Raw genomic sequence first — 24,434 nt, 5'->3', positions numbered from 1 at the left:
ATGCTGCGCTCCCCTACATCGCCGCCAGATTTTCCAAAAGAATGTCTACTCACTATACCAGAGCATCTAATGACCTATACCTAGACGTTCCCAGGTTCAAATTGTCCAAAGCCGGAGGAGCAAGCTTCCGGTTAAAGCTGCAATTGCCTGGAATACACTACCTACTACCCTGAGAGAGGACCAGCCCTACTCTAGATTTAGACGAAACCTCAAGAACTGGCTACGTACTAAAGACATCTCATAACTTCCATCCACTACTGAACGACATCCTAAACCTGACTTCTTGTTCTCATGACTCTGTTATTTCTGTACTTGCATACATTTGACCTTGCTTCTGCTTCCTGCACATATATCTGTAATGTATGCATTGTAATAACTACCTGCTGTAACTAAGCTATAAATATTCTTGTAATTGCTGCGCCCGGCTACGTGAGGGTTTGGTGCGCATTATCAAATAAATAAACAAACAAACAAACTGAGCCTTGGTCAGTTTCCAGGGCTCTTTGGAGGCTCCCAACCCCAACTATCGGCGGGGTGGAGCAAGCATGTCTCAACCACTAAATAGGTCTGTCCATCCAGGGCTAACTGGTGAACTCCAGCAACTGCAGACAAATGGAGCAAACTGAACAGTGACTTCAGCCCCTGAAATTGGATGGACATATAGTAGAACATTGATCTGCAAAAAGAAAAGCGCAGGAGGACACATGCTGAGGTCAAGGGGGGGAGGGGCTTAATGAAGCCAAACACTGCTTATGTTCATTTAAAAACTTTTTTACATTTGTTGTTATACCTGATAATGTACACAATGAAGCATGGCAAATCTATACTGGGTTATATGCATTGAATGCAGTCCACTTTTGCGCTTCATTTTTTAGTGAGTTGTTTTGCACAGTGCATGCCCGCAAAGCATGCATAATACTTTAACTCATGTATTTTACAAGCCACCTCACTTTTAATGATTGGCATGGCGGAGCGCGGGCATAGGTTCCAATTTACGAATCTGCCAGCCCCATTCTCTCAGCCGCACAAAACGTGATTTTCAGGCTGGCAGAAATGCAATGGACTCCTTAGGAATCTGCCAGATTTCAGCACCTGATTAAGGCTGACAGAGTTCACGTGTATCTATGTAATTTACTGGCGCCACGCCCACGCACATACACGCCAGAAGGCTTTCACAATTACTTACACTATGAAGCACACACATGCACGGAAACCAGGGTCTGCCCGATTTCCGCCATTGTTTGCACTTCGTAATGCAAGCAAATAAATAAATAAGCATCAATTGTCTAGATATTTTGACGGATGCACATACGTGAGTTCACAGCAGGGATCAACAATGAGACCAAAAAGGACATCACTGGTAATATCTATGGAGCGGCTCGGAGTTTAGCGAGTTGCGATTGACGTCACTTCCAGCACCAGCCACATTTCATAGGTTTTGTTGGAATAAATCAGTCTATCTTAACTCTCTCTCTTAACTAAACATTTTAATTGAAAAGATATAACTAGAGGGCTTGCAGGTTCGCAGTCCCCTCAGTGCTGATTGTGGGGAACCAAAGAATGGACCTCATTGAGTGTGTACACTTGTGACAGGAGTTCACACTTGTGTGTGACTTAAGGGGTGGATCCGTGCTGCTCTCGTCAGACATGCCCGTAACCCCTGCTTTCCAAGTAATGATGACCAATAACATGCAGGGCCTGCAGGTTGCCATGTTGCTCATGCTTTTCACTCACTCTTACCCGCTCGCTCGCGGCGCATGGGCACCAACTTACTTCCAGGTGACCTCTAGTTGCAGCTTGATAGTTCCCAGTTCTGTTATGTCCACGATGATGGTTCTGGGTCTTGCGGTGAAGAAATCCGCGCTGTCGCACGTCACGAGGCCAACCAACACCGTCGTCAGTCCACGCAGCTCTATGACCTGCACAAGAAGTACATATCACTCAGATAACTCTAAAAATGCCTTTATGACTTCAAATATCATTAATCACGCACACCTCCTGGGGGACAGTTGATCTGCTAAATCAGAGTCATTTTCTCCTATCGAGGAAAAGAGCTCAGGAGCCACTACACTGATGCTACTACAACCAAACCTCTTGATGGTCTCCACAGCAGTGTCCTCTATGCAAAACTGCCCTTCTAGCTGAAGATTACTCTTTAAACATTGTTTTTGGTGAATTGAATAGAGTTTTATGCCAGACTCCACCAGCTTGTAAGCACTCAACCAGAGATCAAACCCAAGGTGCACAGCGTCATCTTGTCCCAAGACAAGCGTGTTGCTTCTGAGCTATCCTCCCCAGCTCAGCTCTTAGCCACTTTCAGCATCTGCAAGAAGGTAGATGACATCACAGCACTTGGAAGACCTCTGGATAAAAGCGGCAAAGGAGAGGGCCGGGGATCAAATGAGCCCACCCTCATCTTCACATTGTTGCGCCTGGTTACGTATTCCTTTACAGAATGCGAGAAATAGAGTTTATTGTCATGTAGAAAATAATAAATGTTTCTCTAAATTTGATCTATTTGGCACAAAATGACTCAATGCATTTCTTCACACTTATCATTTTGAAAAAAATGCATTTAATCTGTTTTTGCCCAAATTAAAATCTTTGATTTCTTTAATTAAAAAAGATCTACCCAATTCAAGAAAAACATTATTTAATAGGATTGCATTTTTCCTGTAAAAAAATAAAAAAGGACAATCTCTGGCTGCTAATGGCAATAATGTCTTCATTGGCGGGCTCTACTGGGATGGTTACCACCCGCTACCGCCTCCCAGCAAAGACATTATTGACTAAATAATGCAAGAGTCTAGAAATAAAAACGTCTGAGAATGTCAAACAGGTGTCCTGCACATGTCTGTGACAGGGAAAGCAAAGAAACCCCAGCGGAACATGGGACGCCGAGTAACAGTGATGGACTCTCTAGGATGGCGTCAGAACACAGAGTGAGCAGAGGGTGAGGGGCCATTGCAGTCATAGAAAAGGAGGCAGCAGCGCAAAACGGGAGGAGGGGTGATGAAGTCACCAAATCAGAAGTAAAGTGGACAACTGCCGGGGAGGATCCCAGGATCTGCTCCACTCTCCGAAGGGAGCTCCTACATAAGAAACTCTGGTCCTGCTTCCGCAGTTAGTGGAGGAAATCCAGGGTTGTGCAGACTAATGACTGCAGTAGACTGTCGCGCACCAATGCGAAGCTTCAAGTAGGGTATAACTTTGCTGAGATGATGCTCCCCCCTGTCATACACTAACTATAATTATCACAGCCCTCACAACCATGTAAGTGAAGGGGAACGGGGGAGTATCTGCTGGTTTACCATGCACAAGCACCATGTCCTATTTATGCCCAAAGGACTTGGGCAGTATTATGCCAGGAGCCCCCCCCGAAAAAGACCATTTAATATCCCCCAGTCAAACAAGAAGAAGCCACACAAGGCTCATCATAGGGCTCCAGCCAGGCTCCAAGTTATCAAAGGGACCAAAGACCACAAATGACTACGCCATTTTGATATTAAGATAGGCCCAATAACGTCACAGAGAGCAAGATCCAAAGTTGTCAGACAAGCAGCCGGGGAAACAGAGGCGACCCACTTAACCACAATGACTGAAAATTGTAGTAACCGTAGAAACGTGAGGGCTCACCAAAGCTGAAGAGATGGCATAGGCTAACTGTGACAGATATCTTGAACCAATCTCCTCATGGCTTTACTCTGTTGCTTACTCAAACGGCATTAACCTGTCTGCTCAAGTCATTGAAAGGAAGCAGCCTTGAGGACAGATTAAGCCAGGACTCTTCAAACAGTCCTTAGCAGGAAGGGGAATGACAAGACAATTCTTCAACTGAGGCCGCGAGAGAACATCCGAGGAAGAAGTTGCGTGCACCCAAATACCCAACAAGGCACATGAACACGAATGAAAACACACAGTGACAAAACCAACAATCAAACAGTGGAAACTGGGCTGGAGGTTGGGCCATCGATTGAGCAGGCAACTCAATGAAGAACTCCAGAAGACTAGGCAACAAGACATCCTACAGGTGGACTGACAGAGGCGCATGGGGAGAAAGGGCAGAAATAACCCAATACAGACCACGGAAGTGGAGGGCTTGGAAGACAAACAGGGACAACCTGCACCACTGAGGAAGGAGGACCTAGTGAGAAAGAACATGGAAGAAAATCTCAAATAACAACCTCACTTTCAATTAGTGAAACAGAAAAGACCCATTGCTCCTGTTTTAGTTGGCTAAGATGGGTGCCCTTGCCACATATGGGGCACGTGTTTGGGGAAGGGCTGATTCCTAAAATCATTCATGGGTCTTCCACCATCTGCATCATCTACGCCTGGAGATAGAAGGCATCGTGTTTGCCACCTTATGCACAAAATGCCCTTGGCTCTATGGGTCTACATTGGACCAATTATCACGCCTCTGTCTCAAGGGTGTTTATACGCATCATATGGACAAGCGATGTCCCATGGCCCAGAATCAGCATAATAGAGGAAGGACATTCACTGCCCAAGGAAAGTGCAGACCATTGCTCTGTATCGGGGTAAACGTGGCAATGCCCATCTTGGCACATTGCTATTTGCCAGGCAAGAGCATAGTGAAGTGTCATGGTCGAGTGACCCAGAATCGAATTCCTCAGAATCGATGAGTCTACATTTTAATTTTCATTTATTTATTGAATTTATAAGGTGCACTATACAACAAAAAAGGTGTTTCCAGGTGCTACAAGACAGGAATTGGGGGCACTGGCGTAACAGGGGCCCCCGCAGCCCCCGCGGTGCGGGGGGGGGGCGCGGTGTGGGGGGCCCCACCAGCACATGGCTGGGAGGGGGCCCCAGTAAAAAAAAAAAAAAAAAAAATGAAAATATTTTTTTCTAAAAAAAAAAAAAAGTTTCTTTGGAAATTCACTCTGCATTCATAAAGAACATTTCTGTAACAGAAATAATTTCTTTATGAAGGCAGAGTGACTACAAAAAGAAACTTTCTTTTTGAAGTCTGAGGGCCCCCGTACCTCATGACATGGAAGACCCTAGGCTGGAGGCCTCCATGTCATGGGGTGGGGGGGACAGGGGGGAACCCTATGCCTTCAAAAAGAAATTGTTTGTTTTTGAAGCCACTCAGCCATCATGAAGAAATTATTTTGATTATGGTTCGGTCCTTAACTGAAATAATTTCTTAATGAAGTTATAGTGACTTAAAAAAGAAACAATGGGGCTCATTCTGACCATGCCGGTCCGGAAACAACGGTGCTGGTAAGCTTACAGGCACTGTTGTTTCCGGACCGGCATATTACAGGTCTGCCTGGTGGGGCTGCCGTGCCCGACAGGTCTGACCCTGCCAGGCACTGCAGCCACGGTAGGCAGACCTGTCACGGAAGCACCGGCACCGTTAACAATGGTGCAGGTGCTTCTGTGTCCCCATTCCCGTGGAGTCTGGGGTTTAACGAAATTACCGGCACCTGATTTCCCAGCCGCCGGACTTGAAATAGCACGGTGGCACCGGGAAGTCAGGCCATAGTAATTATTTATGGGTCTGGCGGCAACCCGCCGGTAGCACCGGCACGGTTACCGCTGGACCCGTAATGAGCCCCAATTTCTTTTTTAAGTAATAGGGCCCCCCCTCAACTCCATGAGGTGTGCGTGTATGAGTCTATGGTGAAAGGGTGCACACTCAAATGTATAGCCGGCTGCCTGTGTGTGTATGGTGAAAGGGTGCACACTTAAATGTATGGGTGGCTGTGTGGGTGTGCCTGCATGGTGAAAGGGTGCACACTTAAATGTATAGGTGGCTACCTGTGTGAGTGTATGGTGAAAGGGTGCACACTTAAATGTGTGGATGACTGGGTGTGTATAAGGTGAATGGTGTGTGTGCTTGTGTACAGGGGCACAAGAAAACCTTCATTTCGGGGGGGCTAACCCTTCAAATGTTGGGAGAGGCGCTAACTTCACATGCGGTGGGGAGGGGGAAACTTATTTGTGTGGGCGCATCCAAATTATTTACGCATTTTAATGAGACTATTCTAGTGCAGATTCAAAGTTACAAGCAGTTAACTCTCTCCTATAAGTCTCCTGTTCCCTCTCTACCCTTCCAATCACTCCCCTTGCATGCAAGTACTAAACCCACATCACGATTTCAATCGCCTAAACAATGTGGCATTTGAATGCAGGTACTAACAGTGAAATGCTTTACGTTGGTAAGTGCTGGGTTCTTGTTAACAGCAAAAACCAGGTGCCGTTTAAAATCTGTGTCCTGTTCGGTCTGGCAACTGCTCTAAAGGTTAGCCAATTTGAGTCAATATAGCCCAAAATGTCAGGGGGGGTAGTGCTGAAGCCCAGTCAACTCAATGGTGTTGCGCTACTACTTGTGTTTAATGCCTTGCTTACTCCTAGCCCTATTCTTCCTCGTCCCAGTACTTATATACGAGGCAGTACGTGTGTTTGAGGCACTCTGCCTCATACAAAAGTACTGGGAAGAGGTAGAGGTACATGGAGGTAATGCCTGATTTAGCTACCTGTAATCTTCATCACTCCTAGTCCCACTGTTCCTCATCCCAGTACTTACCTATGAGGCAAGGAGCCTCATACGAAAGCTCTGGGTCAAGGAAGAGGGACGCAGAGGTAATTCTGGGCCAAGGAGCTGATTGTGGAGGTTGGGGTAGTGGGTGGGAGGGAGAGTGGATGTGTGGGGGGGCAGGATTGTGTGATAAATCATAATGGTTGTCCATGTCCAGGCTAAGCAGGCATGATATGTGGTATTAGTGGCTAGAGAGGCATTTTGATTTAGCCAGTCTAGTCATTCCTCAGTTTGGTATGACTTTCTTTTAACTGGACATTTCTGATAAAGTAGTCCTGCTAACTTTAATTACCTGGCTAGATTGGCATTTGGGTGCTGCCAGTCTAGCCATTTCTTACTGCGGCATTGTATATTTTTCTGGGCATCTGTGATAAAATGATATGATGTGATTCAAGTCATTTATAACGCGCCTGTACACAAGTGTACACAAGGGAGGGATGATAGAGGGAGGACAAGACAAACGATCTCACTAGGCCTTGTGTCATTGTGAGAACGAGAAGTGCAAGGTAAAAGGGAGCAGGGAAGTGCAAGTGAGAGGGGAGGGGAAAACAGGGCAGCAATGCTCTCAGTAAGTGCAGCCAGGGCAGAGCAGCTATTGGTTGTGCAAGGAGAACAATGGACTGCAGGGGTACAGTTACAGCCCCTAAGTGCATGGTAGGCCCGGAGGCAGTGCAAGGGTGACCAATCAAGAAAGAGCCTGGACTCAGAGAGACTCTGAGGGTAGCCAAGCAGCCAGTCAGTACAGCAGACAGGTAGGTCAGGTAGGTCAGCAGGGGGGGAGAGAGAGCGAAAGCAGCAGAGAAGAGGAAAGCTTTTAGCTTCTTCCGAAACTTCAGGTTGTCCGCCTCAAGTTTGAGAGGGGCAGGGAGGCCATTCCAGTTGGAGGCACCAGCAGAGGAGAGAGGTCTACCCCCACTCTCTGCCTGGAGAAATGTCTAAGCCTTAGAGAGTTGGAGGTAGCTGAGTGAAGGGTTAGAGAAAGAAGGTATTTTGGAAGAGAGCATTGGATTTAGTGTTGGCACTGGCCCCAGAAAGCCTTGTGGGCAATGCAAAGGTTCTTGAACTTGATCCTTGCAGCCAGTGGAGAGATTTCAGGGCTGGAGAAATACAATCCCAGGGCTTGAGGCCAAGAGACAGTGAGCTTCTGGTGGAGAGTGAGAAAGGGAAGAGTCCCTTTGAGGAGGAGCAGCTGGTAGTGGGACTTCTTGGTGATGTCCGAGATGTTAGGAGAGAAAGAGAGTGTGGCGTTGAAGATGACACCAAGGTTTTTTGCCTCGCAGGAAGGCAAAGGAAGAGGGCCCAAGGTGGTCTGCTATAGTGAGAGAGGAAACACAGTGGCAAGGGTCCCAATGAGAAGGATCTCTGTCTTACTGGCATTAAGGCAGAGATTGTTGGAGGCGCACCAATCCTGAATCGTGGATAGACAGTCAGGAATGAGCAAGAGAGGAGAGGAGGATGAGGGGAGCCTGAAGGAAAGCTGAGTCATCCGCACAACACTGAAAGTTAGAGGATAAGGTAGAGATCAGGGAGGCCAAAGTGGCCAAGTAGAGGTTGAAAAACCAGCGTGAGAGGATAGAGCCCTGGGGAATGCCACAGGTAGAGAGAGGTGGCGGAGAGAATGGGACCACGATCGACCTGGGAGCGGAGTGGCGGTCCAAGTGGAAGTAGGTCAGTCACTCTAGGGTCTGATCTGTGATGCCCAGGTTCTCACAGAGTCGATTGATCAGGATGGCGATGTTGACCCTGTCGAAAGCAGAGGAAAAATGAAGGATGAGAATAGAAGGAATGCTGGAATCAAGGTTAGAGAGCAGCACAGGTGTTAAAGAGAGCAGTTTCCATGCCTCTGGCAGCTCTGAAGCCAGACTGATGGTCATGGAGACAACCAACAGATTCAGTGTGGAGAGTAAGCTGGGAGATGGCAAGCTTTTCCAAGAGTTTGCTCAGGAAAGGTGGAGATTGAGCGATAGTTTTCCGGCAGGTAGGATCAGCAGACTGCTTCTTGAGGAGTGGGTGCACAAAGGAGTGCTCAAAGGGAGAGGGGAACATTGCAGTGGCGAAAGAGTGATTACAGAAATCGGCCAAGGCTGGAGCGAGGGTGTCAATATGGGCTTTGATGGTTCTGGAGGAGCAGCGGAGCACCTGTTTGGACGACACTTTCATAGATCGGACTTGTCTAGAAACCTCGTCAGGTGTTGTCAGAGAGAAAGAGGAAAAAGGAGGAGGAGAGAAGAGATGGCCAAAATGGGCCGAGAGAGGAAGAGGACATAGAGGACAGGATGTCCTGAGATTTAGCAGAGAAATGAGAGGCCAGAGCTGTACAGAGGGAATGGGAGGGAACAGAAGAGGTATAGACCACAACAGGATTGACCAGTCCCTTGCAGATTTTAAAGAGTTTGGCCGTGTTGTTCGAGGCCGTGGAGACACATGCGTTATTGTGTGCTCTCTTCTTGATGAGTGTTATTGCTTTGACTGGCATTTTGCTGAAAACAGTCTAGGTATGTCTAAATGTGGCCTGGCATTCTGTACTATAATGTTATTACGTGTTTACACTGGTCTACATTGTGCAGCCAGTTGGAAGCATTAATGTTCCTGTGCACTGTTGGTGACTTGCATGTATTGGATTGTGTTACCCTACAAAACAATTGCAAACACTCTGGCTTTATAGCCAATTTATCTCAGAAAGTGTGCTGTATATTGCATTAAAACACATATTTATATCTTTTTCCTAGTGCAGTGTGCGGCATACCCCTTCAGCAGCACGTTCATGCGTATTGTGCAAGCGTGACAGTCTAGGCCGGCCCAGAGTGTGGCGCAACCCGTGATTTGTTGCCGAGTTGGGGGGCCCCCTCAGCATGGCTCGCAGGGGGGCCCCCACATTTTGTGTTACGCCACTGATTGGGGGGACAAGCCTTGTGATGGTATACAGTGATGTCAAGAAAATTAAAATAACAAATAACTTTTATAACAAATAATAAAAAACGAATAAATATCAATTATGTTGTTAAAAGTATACATGGGGGGTGGGGTAAGGGATTAAAGCGTGGGGGGTTAGGGTGGGGTAATAATGCTATGGAAAAGGGTGGCTTGCGGGGAAACCCAAATGTAAAAAGTGGAAAGAAATCGATTTTTTTCATTATTTATAAATAGTTTGAAAAGGTTTCGTTATTATTTCATTTGTTGTGATCACATGGAACCCTTGTGACATTCAGATCATGCAAGTGCATTAATAAGAAGTGCGGGGGGAGGGGAATGGTGGAGGGGGCAGGGATGTGGCAAGTGACAGTCGGGGGAGGGGCATAAAATGCACAGGGGGAAGGAAGAAAGGGCCCAGGGGCAAAGCAAGTGCTGGGGGGGGGGAGCTAAGAGGGCCAAGGGCCAGGGGATGCCGGGGGCGGACTACTGTCTAATTTCGAGGATGGGGGTGGGCTAGACTCAGGAGGGATGCCCAACCCACCCGTTGGTCTGGGAAGGGGGCACGGGAGGGCAGTGCTGGTTATGGGGGGGTGGAATAGGCTGGTCAAGGAGGGTCTGGTCTTCTATATGACTCATAAGGGACCAGGCTGATAGTCACAGTGGCATATGGGGGCATTAGAAAGGGGGCTCTTCTTTTTCCTTCCTACCATGGTTCTGTAGCCACTTGTGTTGATTTCACATGGGGGTTTGCCCACTGCTGTGAAGGATTGTCGCCCTCTCTGTTCCCGTTTCCTGAGGATTCTCTTCTAAGAGTTGAGCTTATTATGAAACTACCTGGTCGACATTTTATGCTGTGATTTGGGTCTTTTGTGCATTGTGGGTGCTAGAATGAAAAGGTTCTTGCTAGTCCGTAGAATATGTCTTCCAGGAGACTGTTAGGGTCCTTGGACGAGGCGGGTGGATGGCACCTGGATCATAGTTTGCTTACAGTTAAGATCTGCAGCCTTTGTCAAAGCTCTGAAAGCCACTTGTGGTCATTGCTGCAAGCTTTGTACTCTTAGAAAGGTGATTGCTTTTGTGAAGCTTGTGTTTTGCCAGGAGCCTGTGATCGGGAAGCGGTATGCGGGAATCCACCGGGAGTGGACTTTTGAAGGACATGATGATCCCTAGATGCCTGATTTGAGTGGGTTCCTAGCAGGGTGGGGGCTGATCTGCTGCAGTGTAGGGATGTGCAGGGGATCCTAACTCCCTGCTTCTGGTGAGTAGATCCTTGAAGCGGACAGTGAAAGTGGAGGAGGTTAGCCTGGCTGCAGAACCAACATGGTTTAGGAAAGGGGACATATTCCTTGATTATTTTACTTAAACTCTGTGTTGGATATTTGCACATTACCTGGTTATTGTGCAGAGCACAGTTATTGAGGCAGATAATTGCACATTACAAGGATTTGCTACTCATTGTCCCTGGGTTAGATACTTTCACATTGCCTGGTTATCATTCTTAGGGCCTCATTATGGCCTTGGAGGTAAGTCTAAAGCAGGTGATATTTGCAAAATATTATCTGCCTTATTCATGGAATTCTTTGCGCCAAAAACGGGGATTTGTGCGCCATTTTTCCAGCAAATCCCCATTTGTCATAATTCCATGAATCAGGCTGCATGTGTTTGGGCACTCGCCTCATTAGTGGGATGGGAGTTTTTACCTCTGATGGTATTCCAAGAGAGAACCACCCAAGGTACATACCACTGTACTTACCACCGTACTGCAAGCTGGTAAGGCAACTCAGCGGGCTAAGTGCTTGCCCCGTGATGGTGCTGGTGTTTCCATGTCCACCAGCATGCGGGTGGTGTTAAACCCACCAGGTCAGACCTGGCGGGAATGACACTTCCGCCTGCAGGACTCAAGATCCCCCGGTATGGAAACAACAGTGGCGGCGGGTTTACCGCCACCGTTATTTCCATACCGGGTGACTCGTAATGAGGCCCAGTAAGCAGAGACACTTGGTCTGCAGTTACTCTGTTTTCTATCAAACACAGGATTTTCTAACTACACCCCCAAAAACATTGAGGTTTGCCATCACTTCTTACCAAAACCATGTATTTTAATAACATGGAATTGTGACACAGAGATACAAACCAAACAGGCTCCGGCAGTACCAATGCAGCCCTTTCCTCTTCTCAAGTGTTATATTGTCTTCATATAGCACCTCCTGCCATATATTATGTTGTTGAAGCGGTCAGGTGGATGGAAGTGTCGATGAACTGAGTACCATTAAACTGGATAATAATAGCACCAAGGCCTTCTGGGGCTTGGGGCCGCAATACCTTCAACTCTCTCTTCCTAAATATCTTCCTTCTCAAGCTCTTCGCTCATCCGTCTCCAACTCCCTCAGGTTCAGTCGCTTCTCCAAGCAACGGGTTGGTGGTAGATCTCTTTCTTCAGCTGGGGTGGCCTCCCTCTGGAACAGCCTCCTTGCCTCTCTGAAACTTGAGGAGAACCATCTCCGGTTCCAGAAGCACCTCAAGACCTTCCTCTTTGCTTCTGCTTTCTCTCCTCCTCTCCCCTGCTGATCTCCTGGCTGAAACTGAAACTGCACTTGTCACCTGGTTACCCTCTGTTCTCGGGCCCATGTCCCCTCCCCGCCAGTTGCACTCCTGCACTGCCCCACTCCCCCGGCAACCCTTGCACTCAGGGACTGTTTCTGTATCCCTACAGCCCCCACCAGCACTTGACACCTGATGTCTGCACTTATCCGTGCACTTGCCACCAGCTGGCCGCCCTTTTATTTATTGTCTTTATTTATTTTACTGTTTATTCTATGCACTGCCCCCTCCGCCTGTCCCCCCCCGCACTTCTCCCCTTCCCTCCTCCCCTGCACTTGCACAATCTCAATGTCACCTGGCCTAGTAAAATCGTTGTCTCTTGTCTTCCCTCTGTTCCCCCTCCCATGCCTCGTCGCGCCTTGAAACACTTGCGTATGGGCGCGTTATAAATGCCATATCATATCATATTATTACAGCACTTAGAATCATTATATTGAAAAAAGAAAAGGGATATTATTGAAATTAGTAGAATTACTGGGGGGCTTGTGTGGTTGGATAGGGAAAGGCACCGAAGTAGCCCACCTCTCAACCTTCTTCTGCCACCACACCAACACATATTTTGAAAGCAAGTTTATTCCAGTTGTTTTCTCTTGTTCTCCTTTTATTGGTGGAGGACTCCAGCATGTGCGGGGCAGTCACGCTTGCTGCGGAGAGTCCCTGCAGGGCCCACCTTCGCATGCATGAATGCGCATCCCAATGCAGACCAGATGGCGGGGCGCAAACAGAGACAGATTTATGCAACTCCTGAGCAATGTGGACCCCAGCCAGCGCCTCCCTCCCTCCATCTGCACATGGATTTCTAGGGGTTCGAAAAAAGAATATGCTAGCATAGAGCCCCCAGTGTTCAGCGCGCTGGCAGGCCACACATAAACAGCATACGCCTGTCACTGATCGTCCATGTGACTCGGTTTACTGGCAGAAAAGGAAATGGATGGTTCATAAAGATCATGTGGAAAGTACTGTACTCTTCGGCATGAGCTTGTTTGGCCGTGTGCTGTGTTCGCGGCACTCTAGCATTCTGAGGGAAAGCGGAACCAAGCATTTCTAGCAAAAGCTCCCACCAATTCTCATGCGTTAATGACCGCACAAGCATCATCTACACAACCCAGTGGTGGCAGTGTCCAGCAGGCCTGCGAGACTAAGGGGGTCATTCCGAGTCAGGCGGTAAGGGGTTAACGGCGCCGGTAATGATGCCCGAGCCGTCAACCCCTTACCGCCTCATTACAAGTCTGCTCGCGGGAACCCGCTAAGGACGCCTGGTTTTACCAGGCGCCCTTAGCGGGTCCCGTGAGCAGTCCAGGGTGCTAACAACGGGCCCATTGTTAACGGGCCCGTTGTTAGAATCCTCCCCATTCCCAAGGGGGCTCCAATGGGAATTGGGATGACTTCCATGAATGAGGAATTACCGGGCCCTCCAAGGTCGGAATGGCCTGGTAATTCCTCATTCAAGGAACCCGGACCCGGTACACGGTAAGGGGGTAGCCATGCCACTAATAGAGGCATGGTTACCTCCTACCTTGTAATGACCCCCTAAGTAGCATGCCCAGGCAATGTGCAATCATCCAACTCAGAGAATGGCCTCAACACACCCTGCTACGCAGTTACCTACCCGCAGGACTGCGTAAAAGACCCACTTACTGGGCAATTATACACCTGAGAGACTGAGAGCAATAGCCATGCAATGTGCACCTATCCAACTCAGAGACTGAAAACAATAACCAGGTAGTGTGCAATTATCTACCACATAGACTGAAAACAATAACCAGGTAGTGTGCAATTATCTACCACAGAGACTGAGAACAATAACCAGGTAGTGTGCAATTATCTACCACAGAGACTGAAAACAATAACCAGGTAGTGTGCAATTATCTACCACAGAGACTGAAAACAATAAACAGGTAGTGTGCAATTATCTACCACAGAGACTGAAAACAATAACCAGGTAGTGTGCAATTATCTACCACAGAGACTGAGAACAATAACCAGTTGTGTGCAATTATCTACCTCAGAGACTGAAAACAATAACGAGCTGATGTGCAATTATCCAACACAGAGCCTGAGAACAATAACCAGGTAATGTGTAATCAACCAACTCAGAGACTGAGCGCAAAATAAAATTAGTATGCCGTGATCCATCTCTGCAACTGAATAAAAGACCCAGTTTACCGGTAATTATGCAACGCAGAGACTAAGAACACTGACTGGGCAATTTGCAGTTGCCCACCCATGAGACTGAAAACAGAACCTGGTCATGTGCAATTTCCCACCTCTGAGACCGAATACAATAACCAGATAACAGGCTCGGACTGGCCTACAGGGCAATAGGCCCATGGCCGAACCAAAAATGCAAAATGCAAGCGTGGGCCAGCTATTTGTTCAAAGTGGGACACTTTTATGGCCACTGTGGGCCACTTTGATGAGTTACTTCACTATGTGGCTAGCATCTTTGACCATTGTTGCTGAATAAATATTCTTTAAATTGCAGAATTGGCATCATATTTTATCAAATAACTCCCCAGTAGGTATTATTCAGTCTGTTATAAAAGGAATGAATTGCCATTTGCAACTGTGGGCCACTTTTTCATTGGTGCCCGAGACAACTTCAAGCCCCAGTCCGACCCTGCCAGATAATGTGCACTTATACACCAGAGAGACCCGGTATTGTGCAACCGTCCACTTCAGTACCTGGGAACAAGCCCCACGTATTGTGCAGCCATCCACTTGAGAGGCTGAGGACAACAACCCTTTGCTGTACAGTTATCCACGTGGGACACAAACGGACCCACTACACCCTCGGAGCTATTTCCTGCACAAAAGCAGCTGGAGGAAAACAGCACTACCACCAGTGCTAATCTGGGTAGTGGGCCCCAGTTACAGCATTACCCTGGCAACACTGGTAATGGGAGTGGTTTTTCTGGAATAGAACAGGTGATACAACAACATGTTTCCTATCCCTTCCTAACCTCTATGGGTAGTGTACAGTACTGGCTCATACCACTGCTGTACATTTGTTGTAATGCACACAAGTGCCAAGTGTGACCCTCTTGTGCATTACATGCAAAAGGTGATGTCAGGCTGTGCATTGTGCCCAGTTGATGCTGCGTTCCAATGTTCCCATTCCAAAAGTGTGTGCCCCTGTTTTGAAGGGAAGTCCTTGCCCTACCCTCCCATAAAAGAAAAAAAAAATTCTAAAAACTTTTTGGAACTTCTTTCAGTTCTGGGGTGGCAGTAAAAACAGACATATTTTCAATAATAAAATGTTATTTCTATCGCACTTTCACCAGCGCACTTTGAATAAAATGTTTTATATACATGTATTAGTACCCACACATAATTGGTACTCTTTTTGACAAACTCAGAAGGATTAATAATAATAATAATTGTAATGATGTATTTCTTAGCACTACAGACCCATAGATCTCAGAGCGCTGAGTCGGCCTTGCAGGACTTGGGCCTGCAACCTGCAGATCACGCCAGATCTCTTTGTACGGTCGAGTATAAACAACCAGATTATTTGTTCTTTATACTCGACCGTACACACAATTAAAAAAGAAACAATTCAATTACCAATTTACAGACATGATTCATATAAACAAAATCATTGTTACAAACTTAAAAACAAATTTCCTAAAACAACATAAATCCAGTAAACAATCATTCGGATAGTGATAACGGCAGCAAAAAGGAGAAAAGGAAGAAGAGAGAAGGCAAAAAGAGACAAAAAGGACAAAAGAGAAAGTCAAGGATAAAACCCTGAACACTACCACCTTAGTCTAAGCAGGCAGGGCCTGGACGATTAATATGATCTAGTATTGGAACCATTTGCTGGACTATATGTGTGAAGAGGACTCTCCTCTTTTATCTTTTTCTTTTCCTTCTGACCTCCATCTGGCCTCTGTTCCCTCCTCATGTGTGTAGTCATCCTTATGTGTGATATTTATGGATTATAGGAGAGACATGCATTCCACAACCAGGGTTAATATGTTGATAGTGATGTAGATATTAACCTATGTTCATTTCCACTGTGCATTGCATACATGGTTTCCTATGTGTTCACAAACAGAAGTTGTAATTTGGAATAAATACTTAATACGTGAATACATATATTTGAGAAAAAAGACAGCAATGTTAATAACAGAATAAAATAAGGTTCGGACAGTGTAGAAGAGATAGCTCATTTTTCAGACAAAAGAGAGGTCGGGGAGTTGGCACAGTTATACCTGACGGGACATCCAGATTCTTGGGACTCAGTAGAATAATTATTTAAGTATATCTGTGGGGGACTGACATTTCATGACAAAGTAAATCATTGTGTCATACTTTTGTGTGAGTGGCTGGATATGCTAAGTTCTTTTTCGCCCACTTAGTGAATTATGATGGTTGGTCTTGTAGGTGAATTAGAATGGTTGGTCTTGTAGGTGAATTATGATGGTTGGTCTTGCAAGTGAGATATGATGGTTAGCCTTGTAGGTGAATTATGATGGTTGGTCTTATAGGTGAATTATGATGGTTGGTCTTATAGGTGAATTATGATGGTTGGTCGTGCCGGCTGGTTATGATGGTTGGTTGGTCTTGTAGGTGAGTTAGGATGGTTGGCCTTGCCGGCGGGTTATGATGGTTGGTTGGTTTTGTAAGTGAGTTAGGATGGCTGGCCTTGCCGGCAGGTTATGATGGTTGGTTGGTCTTGTAGGTGAGTTAAGATGGTTGGTCTTGTAAGTGAGGTATGACGGTTGGTATTCCAGGTGAGTTATGGTGATTGGTCTTCTAGGTGAGGCAGGCTGTCTTGGAGCCAGATCAACCTTGTTTGGAGAGTCAGTGGCAGGATGTAAAGCAGAATGTAGGACATTTCAATGGTAAAACAGGACCATAAAAGGCAGATAAAAAGGCTATCTAGAAAAAAGGGTGGGTAAAGGAAGAACCAAAGACCACACTATGCATATGTGGCAAACTTGGCAGGCAGTAACAGTAGTTTATCGGCCATTTAGTGCTGGAAAAATCAACATTTTCAATTTTGTGCTCAACAAAAAGGCTGGAGAAGCCTGCACGTTTGTGATGGTGCAGTCTACAACTGTTGACACAAATGGCAGCATTTGGAACAAACAGCCCACACGTGTTTTAACCATAGGAAGGGTCTTTGCCAAGGCAAATGAGGTGGCCTGTGTGGCCCACCAAGAAGCTTTGTCCTTTCGTCTGAGGACCAGTGATTGAGTTAGATAGGGGACCATCGATGGTCTGTGCAGTTTGGGTGACTGATTGAGGTTACACGTGCTTCTTTAACAGGAACACTATCTTGAGCAATTTACTGCAGCTTCTCGTGCGTGCTGTGTGTCCTGGGGTTCTGGACAAGGCAGCACGACAATGCTTAAGTAGTCTGGGCAATTTAAAACTGATGGTGCATTCCCTCAATGCCGCAAGGCTCGCCTTACACTTGTTTCACATACCCACGCACTGATTACCCCGACTCCTTAAGCACTGTCATGTTGCCTTGTTGCGAACACGCTGCACGCGACATTGGATGTAGCAACTGACGCTACAGTGAATTGGTACAATGACAAATGCGTGTACTAAACAACATAAAACATGAGCTGGAAGGCCTTTGCAGCGAGAAAACTAAGAAAGGAATACAAACTCTGCATCAAAAACAAGATGAGGGGAGCAATTGAAAAATGGCAGAAGATCTGTGATGTGCCAGCAAATAAGGACACATAAAGGATTCTGGGAACTATTTAGAAAGGGGCTTCAATCAGTCACTAGAGAAAAGAACCCAAAATCAGCAAGGAAGAATGGATGAAGCATTCTGATAGGGTATTCAAGGACAGTTGTCTATGAGGATCGGCAGACGCCACAGAAACCTAAAAATACAGCAGAACGGGCCATCCATTGGAAGTAAAATACATCTTAAAATGAGGCAGTGAAAGATAAATTAAATCCTCGATTTGCGAATTTAATATTGAAAATGTGCCTGGTTCCAACATGCCTCAAATAAAGCATTTAAGCACTTTTCCACTAAGCAGTTCCCAATATTACCTAAACTGTACACATTATTAAAGATAGCTTCCATGCCTCCTTTCACAACAGCATAATCATGCCAATGCATATCAAAAAGGGATAAGTCAGGATCTGGCCTTCATTTGATCCAGCAGTCTAATCGACGAAGAAGATAAGATGTGTGATGTTATTATTCTTTTGGAGAGTGCGATGACTGCTTTGTGGCTTCTCTGCACTGACCCGAGAACAGACCAGTGCTTAGCATAGGAGGTTTAGGGGTTTGCCAGGGTTCAGCCCTGGCATTTATTCCTAAGCCCTTGTACTTATTGTCTCAGACTCAGTTTGATTATGAGGTGGTGTTTTGGTACCTTTATTGTTTCAACTGTCAGTCGTCATAGTCAAACTTCAAGCAACTACCGTGTGCAATGGCTAGGGTCTCGGCATCCGGGGACAACTCAATATTATTCATGAACCTGATGATTCAGGTGGGCAGGACAATGCTAGTTATACGTTTTCAGGGAGGACAATTAGTTGGAAGGTGGCAGCCAATCCTCTGTGCTTGTGGACAGGACAGTGCCCATGCCAACACAGGACAAAGGACAGCGCAAAGGTAAATGCCCAAGAGCAGTGCCTCTCATGACTGCCAACCTATACAGAAGGATCTAGCTGCAGGCAAGTGCATTAGTTCAGTTATGATTTTTCCTGAATTTGCTCCATAGAAGGAAAGCACATGTGCTATTTTTCTGTGGATAGATGGTCAACATGTACCGCTTGCCACTCATAGAATCAGAGCCACATGTTAACAGTGATGTGTTTTAAAAAGTACTTAAATATTTCCCTTACTTCAAGACACAACTAGCATGTTGAGATATGTTGTGTTAGGGTGATTGATATCTGTAAAACACACATATGCCTTGGGTAGTGCATTATCAACCCCGATGAGCCGGTGAGAATTACGGCTTTAACCCCAAATAACCTGACATTGTGGGGAGCAGCCCATGGGTGGTGGCAACAGTGGACTGGGAGCTGCCTGCCCCGATGTGTAACAGGCATGCTCGAAATTATTTGGGCCCTGGCACTTATGATTGTGCAAATGTAAGCACTGGAACAGACACATGAAGATGAGGCAATTTGTGGGGGTTTTTAGGCCTAGGTGAAGATTGTTCCAATTGGTAACAGCCTGAGCTGTAAAACCTTTGCCACCTATTCTCATTTTCAAGACTTCTTTGGTGGCAGTACCATCTGAGGCATTTGTCTGGCATATAGCAATCAAAGGTGTCTCTGATGAGCTTAGTTCTGATTCCATAATGAGCTATGTGATTTATATACTTGGGTTTAAAGACTCTGCTTAAAAAGACTGGGAGCCACTGAAAGGATCTCTACGTCAAAGTTGTGGAGTCACAGAGATTTGACTTTCTAAGCATCTGAGCCACTGCATTTTGTAGCCTCTGGAGGTGAGTGATAAAGTATCCAGGGAAGCATAGGACCGACATTGCTTGAGGTCTGCAATTTGACTGCAAGAAAGGGATGATGTGTCAACCTGTCATTACAATGGGTACAATCTGTGACTCCAATAAAAGATTGGAATCAATGAGTGCCCCCAGATTTAATGCGTGTGTCACTCGGTTGCACATGAGCCAAGTGAGGCCGGCTGAATTTCTTGTGGCTAATCTTGGCCAGAAGACTGTTACTGCCATTATTTCCATCTTGGCAGTATTTAGTTTTCATTTTTTAAAACTCATCTGGGGGCAATTTCTAAAATTGAAATTAGTGAAGGTGGAGTGTGAGGTGTATTGTGACCTACAAATGTGTATCATCTGCATGCCTCCTCGGCTGTCTCTTCACCTGTGCAGGGACACCATGGTGAGAAACCTCCATGAGTAGGTAGTGGAAGAACATGCCATCACAAAGGCTTCAGACAAGGCCATTCCACCACTGACCAGGCCACCACCTCTGTCCTGAATTACCTGGTGATAAAGGTCCCAAGAAACTCTGGAAAACAACCATGAACCAACTTCTCATTCATTTAATTCAAGAACTATAGAACACATTAATGGTCCAAAACAGATATCCACCAATGCCCATTTGGCAGAAAAATCTAGAGTATTCTGAAGGAGTTATTCAGGGATGCCATGTGTCCTCACTTCTGTTCAATATATACATAGAGAACTCAATGGAAAGAGTAATTAAGGACTTGCAAGACCTCCTAAGGCAGTGGTCTTCAAACTTGTTTGGCCTGGCCCCCCCTGAGCAAAGTTTGGGCAGGCTGGGCCCCCCATATTGCCAGATGGACAGTATGTAGAAATTGCTATAAACGTTTGTGTGCTGTCACCGCACCCTGCTCCCAGTACAGATCCTGGGCTCTCCCAACCTACTCCCACCACTATCCCAGTGTTGCCGCCCATCCTGCTCCCACCACAGTCCCATAACACAAGCATACACGCATCCATACACATATTTAAATAAAAAATACATTGCTATAAAAGTACCTTCTGCAGGGGCCTGCGCGTGGTTGCTTAAATACCCCGCTCCAGGTTGCTCTACCCGTATGTGCCCCAGCCAGCATTTTCATTGAGCTATGCAAGGCTGGCGAAGCAAAACACCCCCAGCATTGCATGTCTCAGTGATCATGTGCGGCTGGGGAAATGAACTGTCAAAGGCAAACAGTGTTTCCCTTTGAGAGTTCAGCCAGCCCAGGAGCACTCCCTAGCTGGAAAAAGCAGCTGAGGGAGTGCTCATTGTTTCACTGGGCTGGCTCCTCGGCTCCTCCATAATGGGTGAGGTGGCCAGTGGGTGGACGCCCGGCAGGCTTGGACTGGCCTATAGGGCAATAGGGCGATGACCGTACCAAAAATGCAAAATGCTCGTGTAGGCCAGCCAAAATGGGCCACTTTTTTTGGCCAATGTGGCCCAATTTAGGAGTTACTTCACTATGTAGCTAGTAGTTTTGACCATTGTTGCTGAATAAATATTCTTTAAATATCACAATCTGTTTATATATGAACAAAAACAACCCCTTGGGTACTATTCAAACAGGCTGTGACTAAAGGACTGAATATCCATTTGCAACTGCTGCCCATGTTTTCATTGGTGCCTAAGACCGTTTTATGGTCCAGTCTGACCAGGTGAGCTGCCCATTCCCATTTCCTCCTGGGAGGGCGCGCCCCACAATTTGAAGACCTCTGTCCTAAGGTGTGCAGCCAATAGATAGCAACTCAGCACTTCTGTAGCAAACACCAAGTGCACTGCAAAAAAAAGTTCTCCTTAAGAGAAATCTACTGTGGGGAAAATAAAATCCAGGTAACCAAATCGAAATCTAAACTAATGGTAGAGGACAGGCGATCTGAGAAATCAGCAAGGAAATCTTTCTATCTAGAAAATGAACCCTTGGAAAAGGTGTTTCACGTTTCTAGTGTTCCATTTTGTTAAGAGGCTGATGAATATGTCATCCATATCTTCCACACCTTCCCCAGCTCAATACTGCACAGGTGAGAAACGCTACTCACTACGACAACCGTACTGCCCTTATGCTAGCCAGTTACAGCAGGAAATGGACACAATCTAAGCTGAAGATGGCATGAGTAAACCAAATTAACGTTTTGACAACACATGTGCATGCATTAGACACAAAGCAAACTTGCACTCAACGTGAAGAACGCGAACACTAGGCAACACATGCATTAAGCATGCATAGGACATGAAGAATACTAGCATACTAACATAAGCAATGTATAAGGTGAATGCAAAATGAATGACACGCAAATATAGCTCACTGACATAGAAACAACAGTAATTGGCAGCTATCTTTTCCAAAATGGAAGACAAAATATGCTTCTAATTAAACAAAAGGCCTCAAGGCTTCACGAGAACTCAAAATGCTGAAATCAAAAAACACAGATCCATTTGGAACTCAGACAGTAGCTAGCAAGCCAAGGCTACCATGAATAAGTAGGGACAGGAACAGCAGAGAAAAGGCATGAGATAACAATGACGGTTTATAGAGATTTGGTCGAAACCAAAAATGTCGAACGACAAAATGTCGAAAGAAAATGTTAAAAAAGTTGAATTTCTTTTTCAATGCTTTTTTTTTCAAAATGGGGGGGAAACCCCCTTTTTTCTAATTTTTTTTTATTTTACCCCTTTTTTTTACTTACCGAACCCAAAAAAAATAAATAAAAAAATTATAAATTCGACTTTTTTCTTTTGCCATTTTTGTCATTCGACTTTTTTTTTCAACATTTTGACTGACCACCAACAATGACCAAGTTGCAAGCCATACATTCTCAGATTAATTAACAGTATACCAGCCTTTGCAAGCCCAGTGCAGGACATCTATAGGCCAAAAGACTACATGAAGAATAAGTTAAGAGTCTCCCCTCCCCAGTGGTAAAAGAAACTGTAACACTCGCACCAGTATTAGCTAAAATCTTTATAAATGAAGGGTGAAATAATTCCAAACATGGCCCCATCACACGCGACCCATAATTGAAGAACACTGTCTATTCATTAGCACAAACACAGATAAAACACCTGTCTTACTCCTTACAGATGTCCCCAGACATGAGATGCCACACAAGGCCAAATACAAAGAGATCACCCTGGCTCATGGCCTAGAAATGATGGATGCTATCAGTATGGTATGATATGGTATGGTATTGTTTATTTACGAAGCACCTATACACAGGCAAGTGTTTCAAAGCACTCAAGGAGGGTAGTACATGGGGAAAAGGTAACAGATGCTCAGCGCCCTTTAAATCCTGAGACGATATTAGTCTGCACAGGCAGAGTAAGTGCATAAAATACATTTACCAGTTGAGACACAGCGATTCTGCAGTTTTACCAGTGCAATTAGGGGTGAAGACAGGGGAGAACAGACAGACGATCTTCAGGCGCTGAGCATTCGGATTGTGCAAGTGCACAGCAGTTGGGAGCGGTGCTCCTCTACCTTTTTAAATTAAGCTTTACTGTTCCTATAGTGTTATTTTGAAAATAAATCATTCCGGAATGGTTTCGTTTTAAAATAAAAGTGTAAGAAGTTGAAACTTGCACTTCAGTGCACTGCACTGAATGTTCCCTTAAACAGCAGGCCCATTTGTTTAGGGGATTGTATTGTGCGTGAGAGGAGGCACGCAATGGGGTTTGTCGAGAGCAGGGACAGGCCAGCAGGGAACAAAGCACCATTATTTCTTTTCGTACTCTTTCGACCACCGGATGGTATCTTCTCTAAGTGAAAGGAAAGCAGTCTGTGGACCTCTCTCCCCCTACTCCTGTCTGACTCATGTCTTGATAACCTGTCAGTTATCCAAGGTTGGTTAGTAAGAAGCCAGCCAATACTAATATTTTTTATTTATTTATTTATTTTTTTATATCAAACCGTTGTTTTATTAGTTCGATCAACAAACTTTTACAACTTTTATAAAATATATTTTCTTCTTGTTATACAGTTAAAACATTTTTTTTATATCAATTAAGCAATTTCCATCTAAATAATTTCCTTTCCTGTGTACAGTTGCCTTTGCATTCTAGGAACAATTTATATACATAAAAGTAACAATCAAGGTAATTCATTTACTATCCATCATGTGGATGCAGTTTTAGCATCTTCTTATTTACATAATGTTAAGAAAGTCCAACTGGTAAGAAAACACTAGTACTCAGGCTTCATTGCAACACTTAAGGATAAATTCGCAAATACCATGCAGGTTCCAGATATTATAATGCGATTCTAGCTTCTAAATAACCTTGTGTATGAGGAAAGCCGAAACGCTAACAACTGTCATGCAAGATTATAGCAAGAGATCAATAGGCTTTACAAAACAGAAGGTATAGAAATGCGGTGTTCCTAACATCAGCAGCTAGCCTGCCCCTTGTTCGTTTGAAACCTCTTCTCAAGTTCATTATTTATGGTCATTAAAAGTCTACACAGGGCTAATATAAAGCTCGTTCGCGTCCCCCACATACAGGCTAACCAAAGCCATTCCCTGGTTGCCTCAGTTAATACACAATCAGTTGCCATTGTTAATGCACGTGTTGACTCAAAATACGGACAGAATAGAACTAGGTGTTTCAGGGTTTCTTTAATAGAACCATCATTACAGAGCCTGCATCCTGACTGCGCTTCAACCTTCCAATGCGTGCTCCAGCCACTAATTCGTTCTAAGGTAAGGGATTGGTTCAATTTAAAACGCAAATACGTTTCCCTAGCTTTATTAAGTGAGCTGCTTCCTTATAGCCGTTTAGTACCTCCATTCCAGTTACCGTTTTACACCAGTCATTCTCTATAATACAATGTTTCACATAAGCCGGTCTAAATTCTAAGTCTGCTGGTACAAGTGCAATTTCGTCCAATAAATGAACCATT

The 24,434-nt window shown here is 45.4% G+C and overlaps 1 protein-coding gene across 1 annotated transcript in view; it reads right to left on the bottom strand.

Moving 5' to 3' along the window:
- The window catches only part of RIPOR3 (RIPOR family member 3), an 898,683-nt gene that overhangs the window by 239,241 nt on the left and 635,008 nt on the right, over window positions 1-24,434 (bottom strand). Inside the window, exon 13 of the mRNA XM_069651171.1 lies at window positions 1,774-1,919. Within this exon, the coding sequence (XP_069507272.1) occupies window positions 1,774-1,919 (146 nt within the window). The remainder of the gene's footprint in view (window positions 1-1,773; window positions 1,920-24,434) is intronic.

The sequence above is a fragment of the Ambystoma mexicanum genome, chromosome 3p (assembly GCF_040938575.1).
Source record: "Ambystoma mexicanum isolate Mex_15411 chromosome 3p, UKY_AmexF1_1, whole genome shotgun sequence".
Taxonomy (NCBI): domain Eukaryota; kingdom Metazoa; phylum Chordata; class Amphibia; order Caudata; family Ambystomatidae; genus Ambystoma; species Ambystoma mexicanum.
Note: the sequence above shows the minus strand (reverse complement) of the source record. Positions and strands in the feature narration are given on the sequence as shown.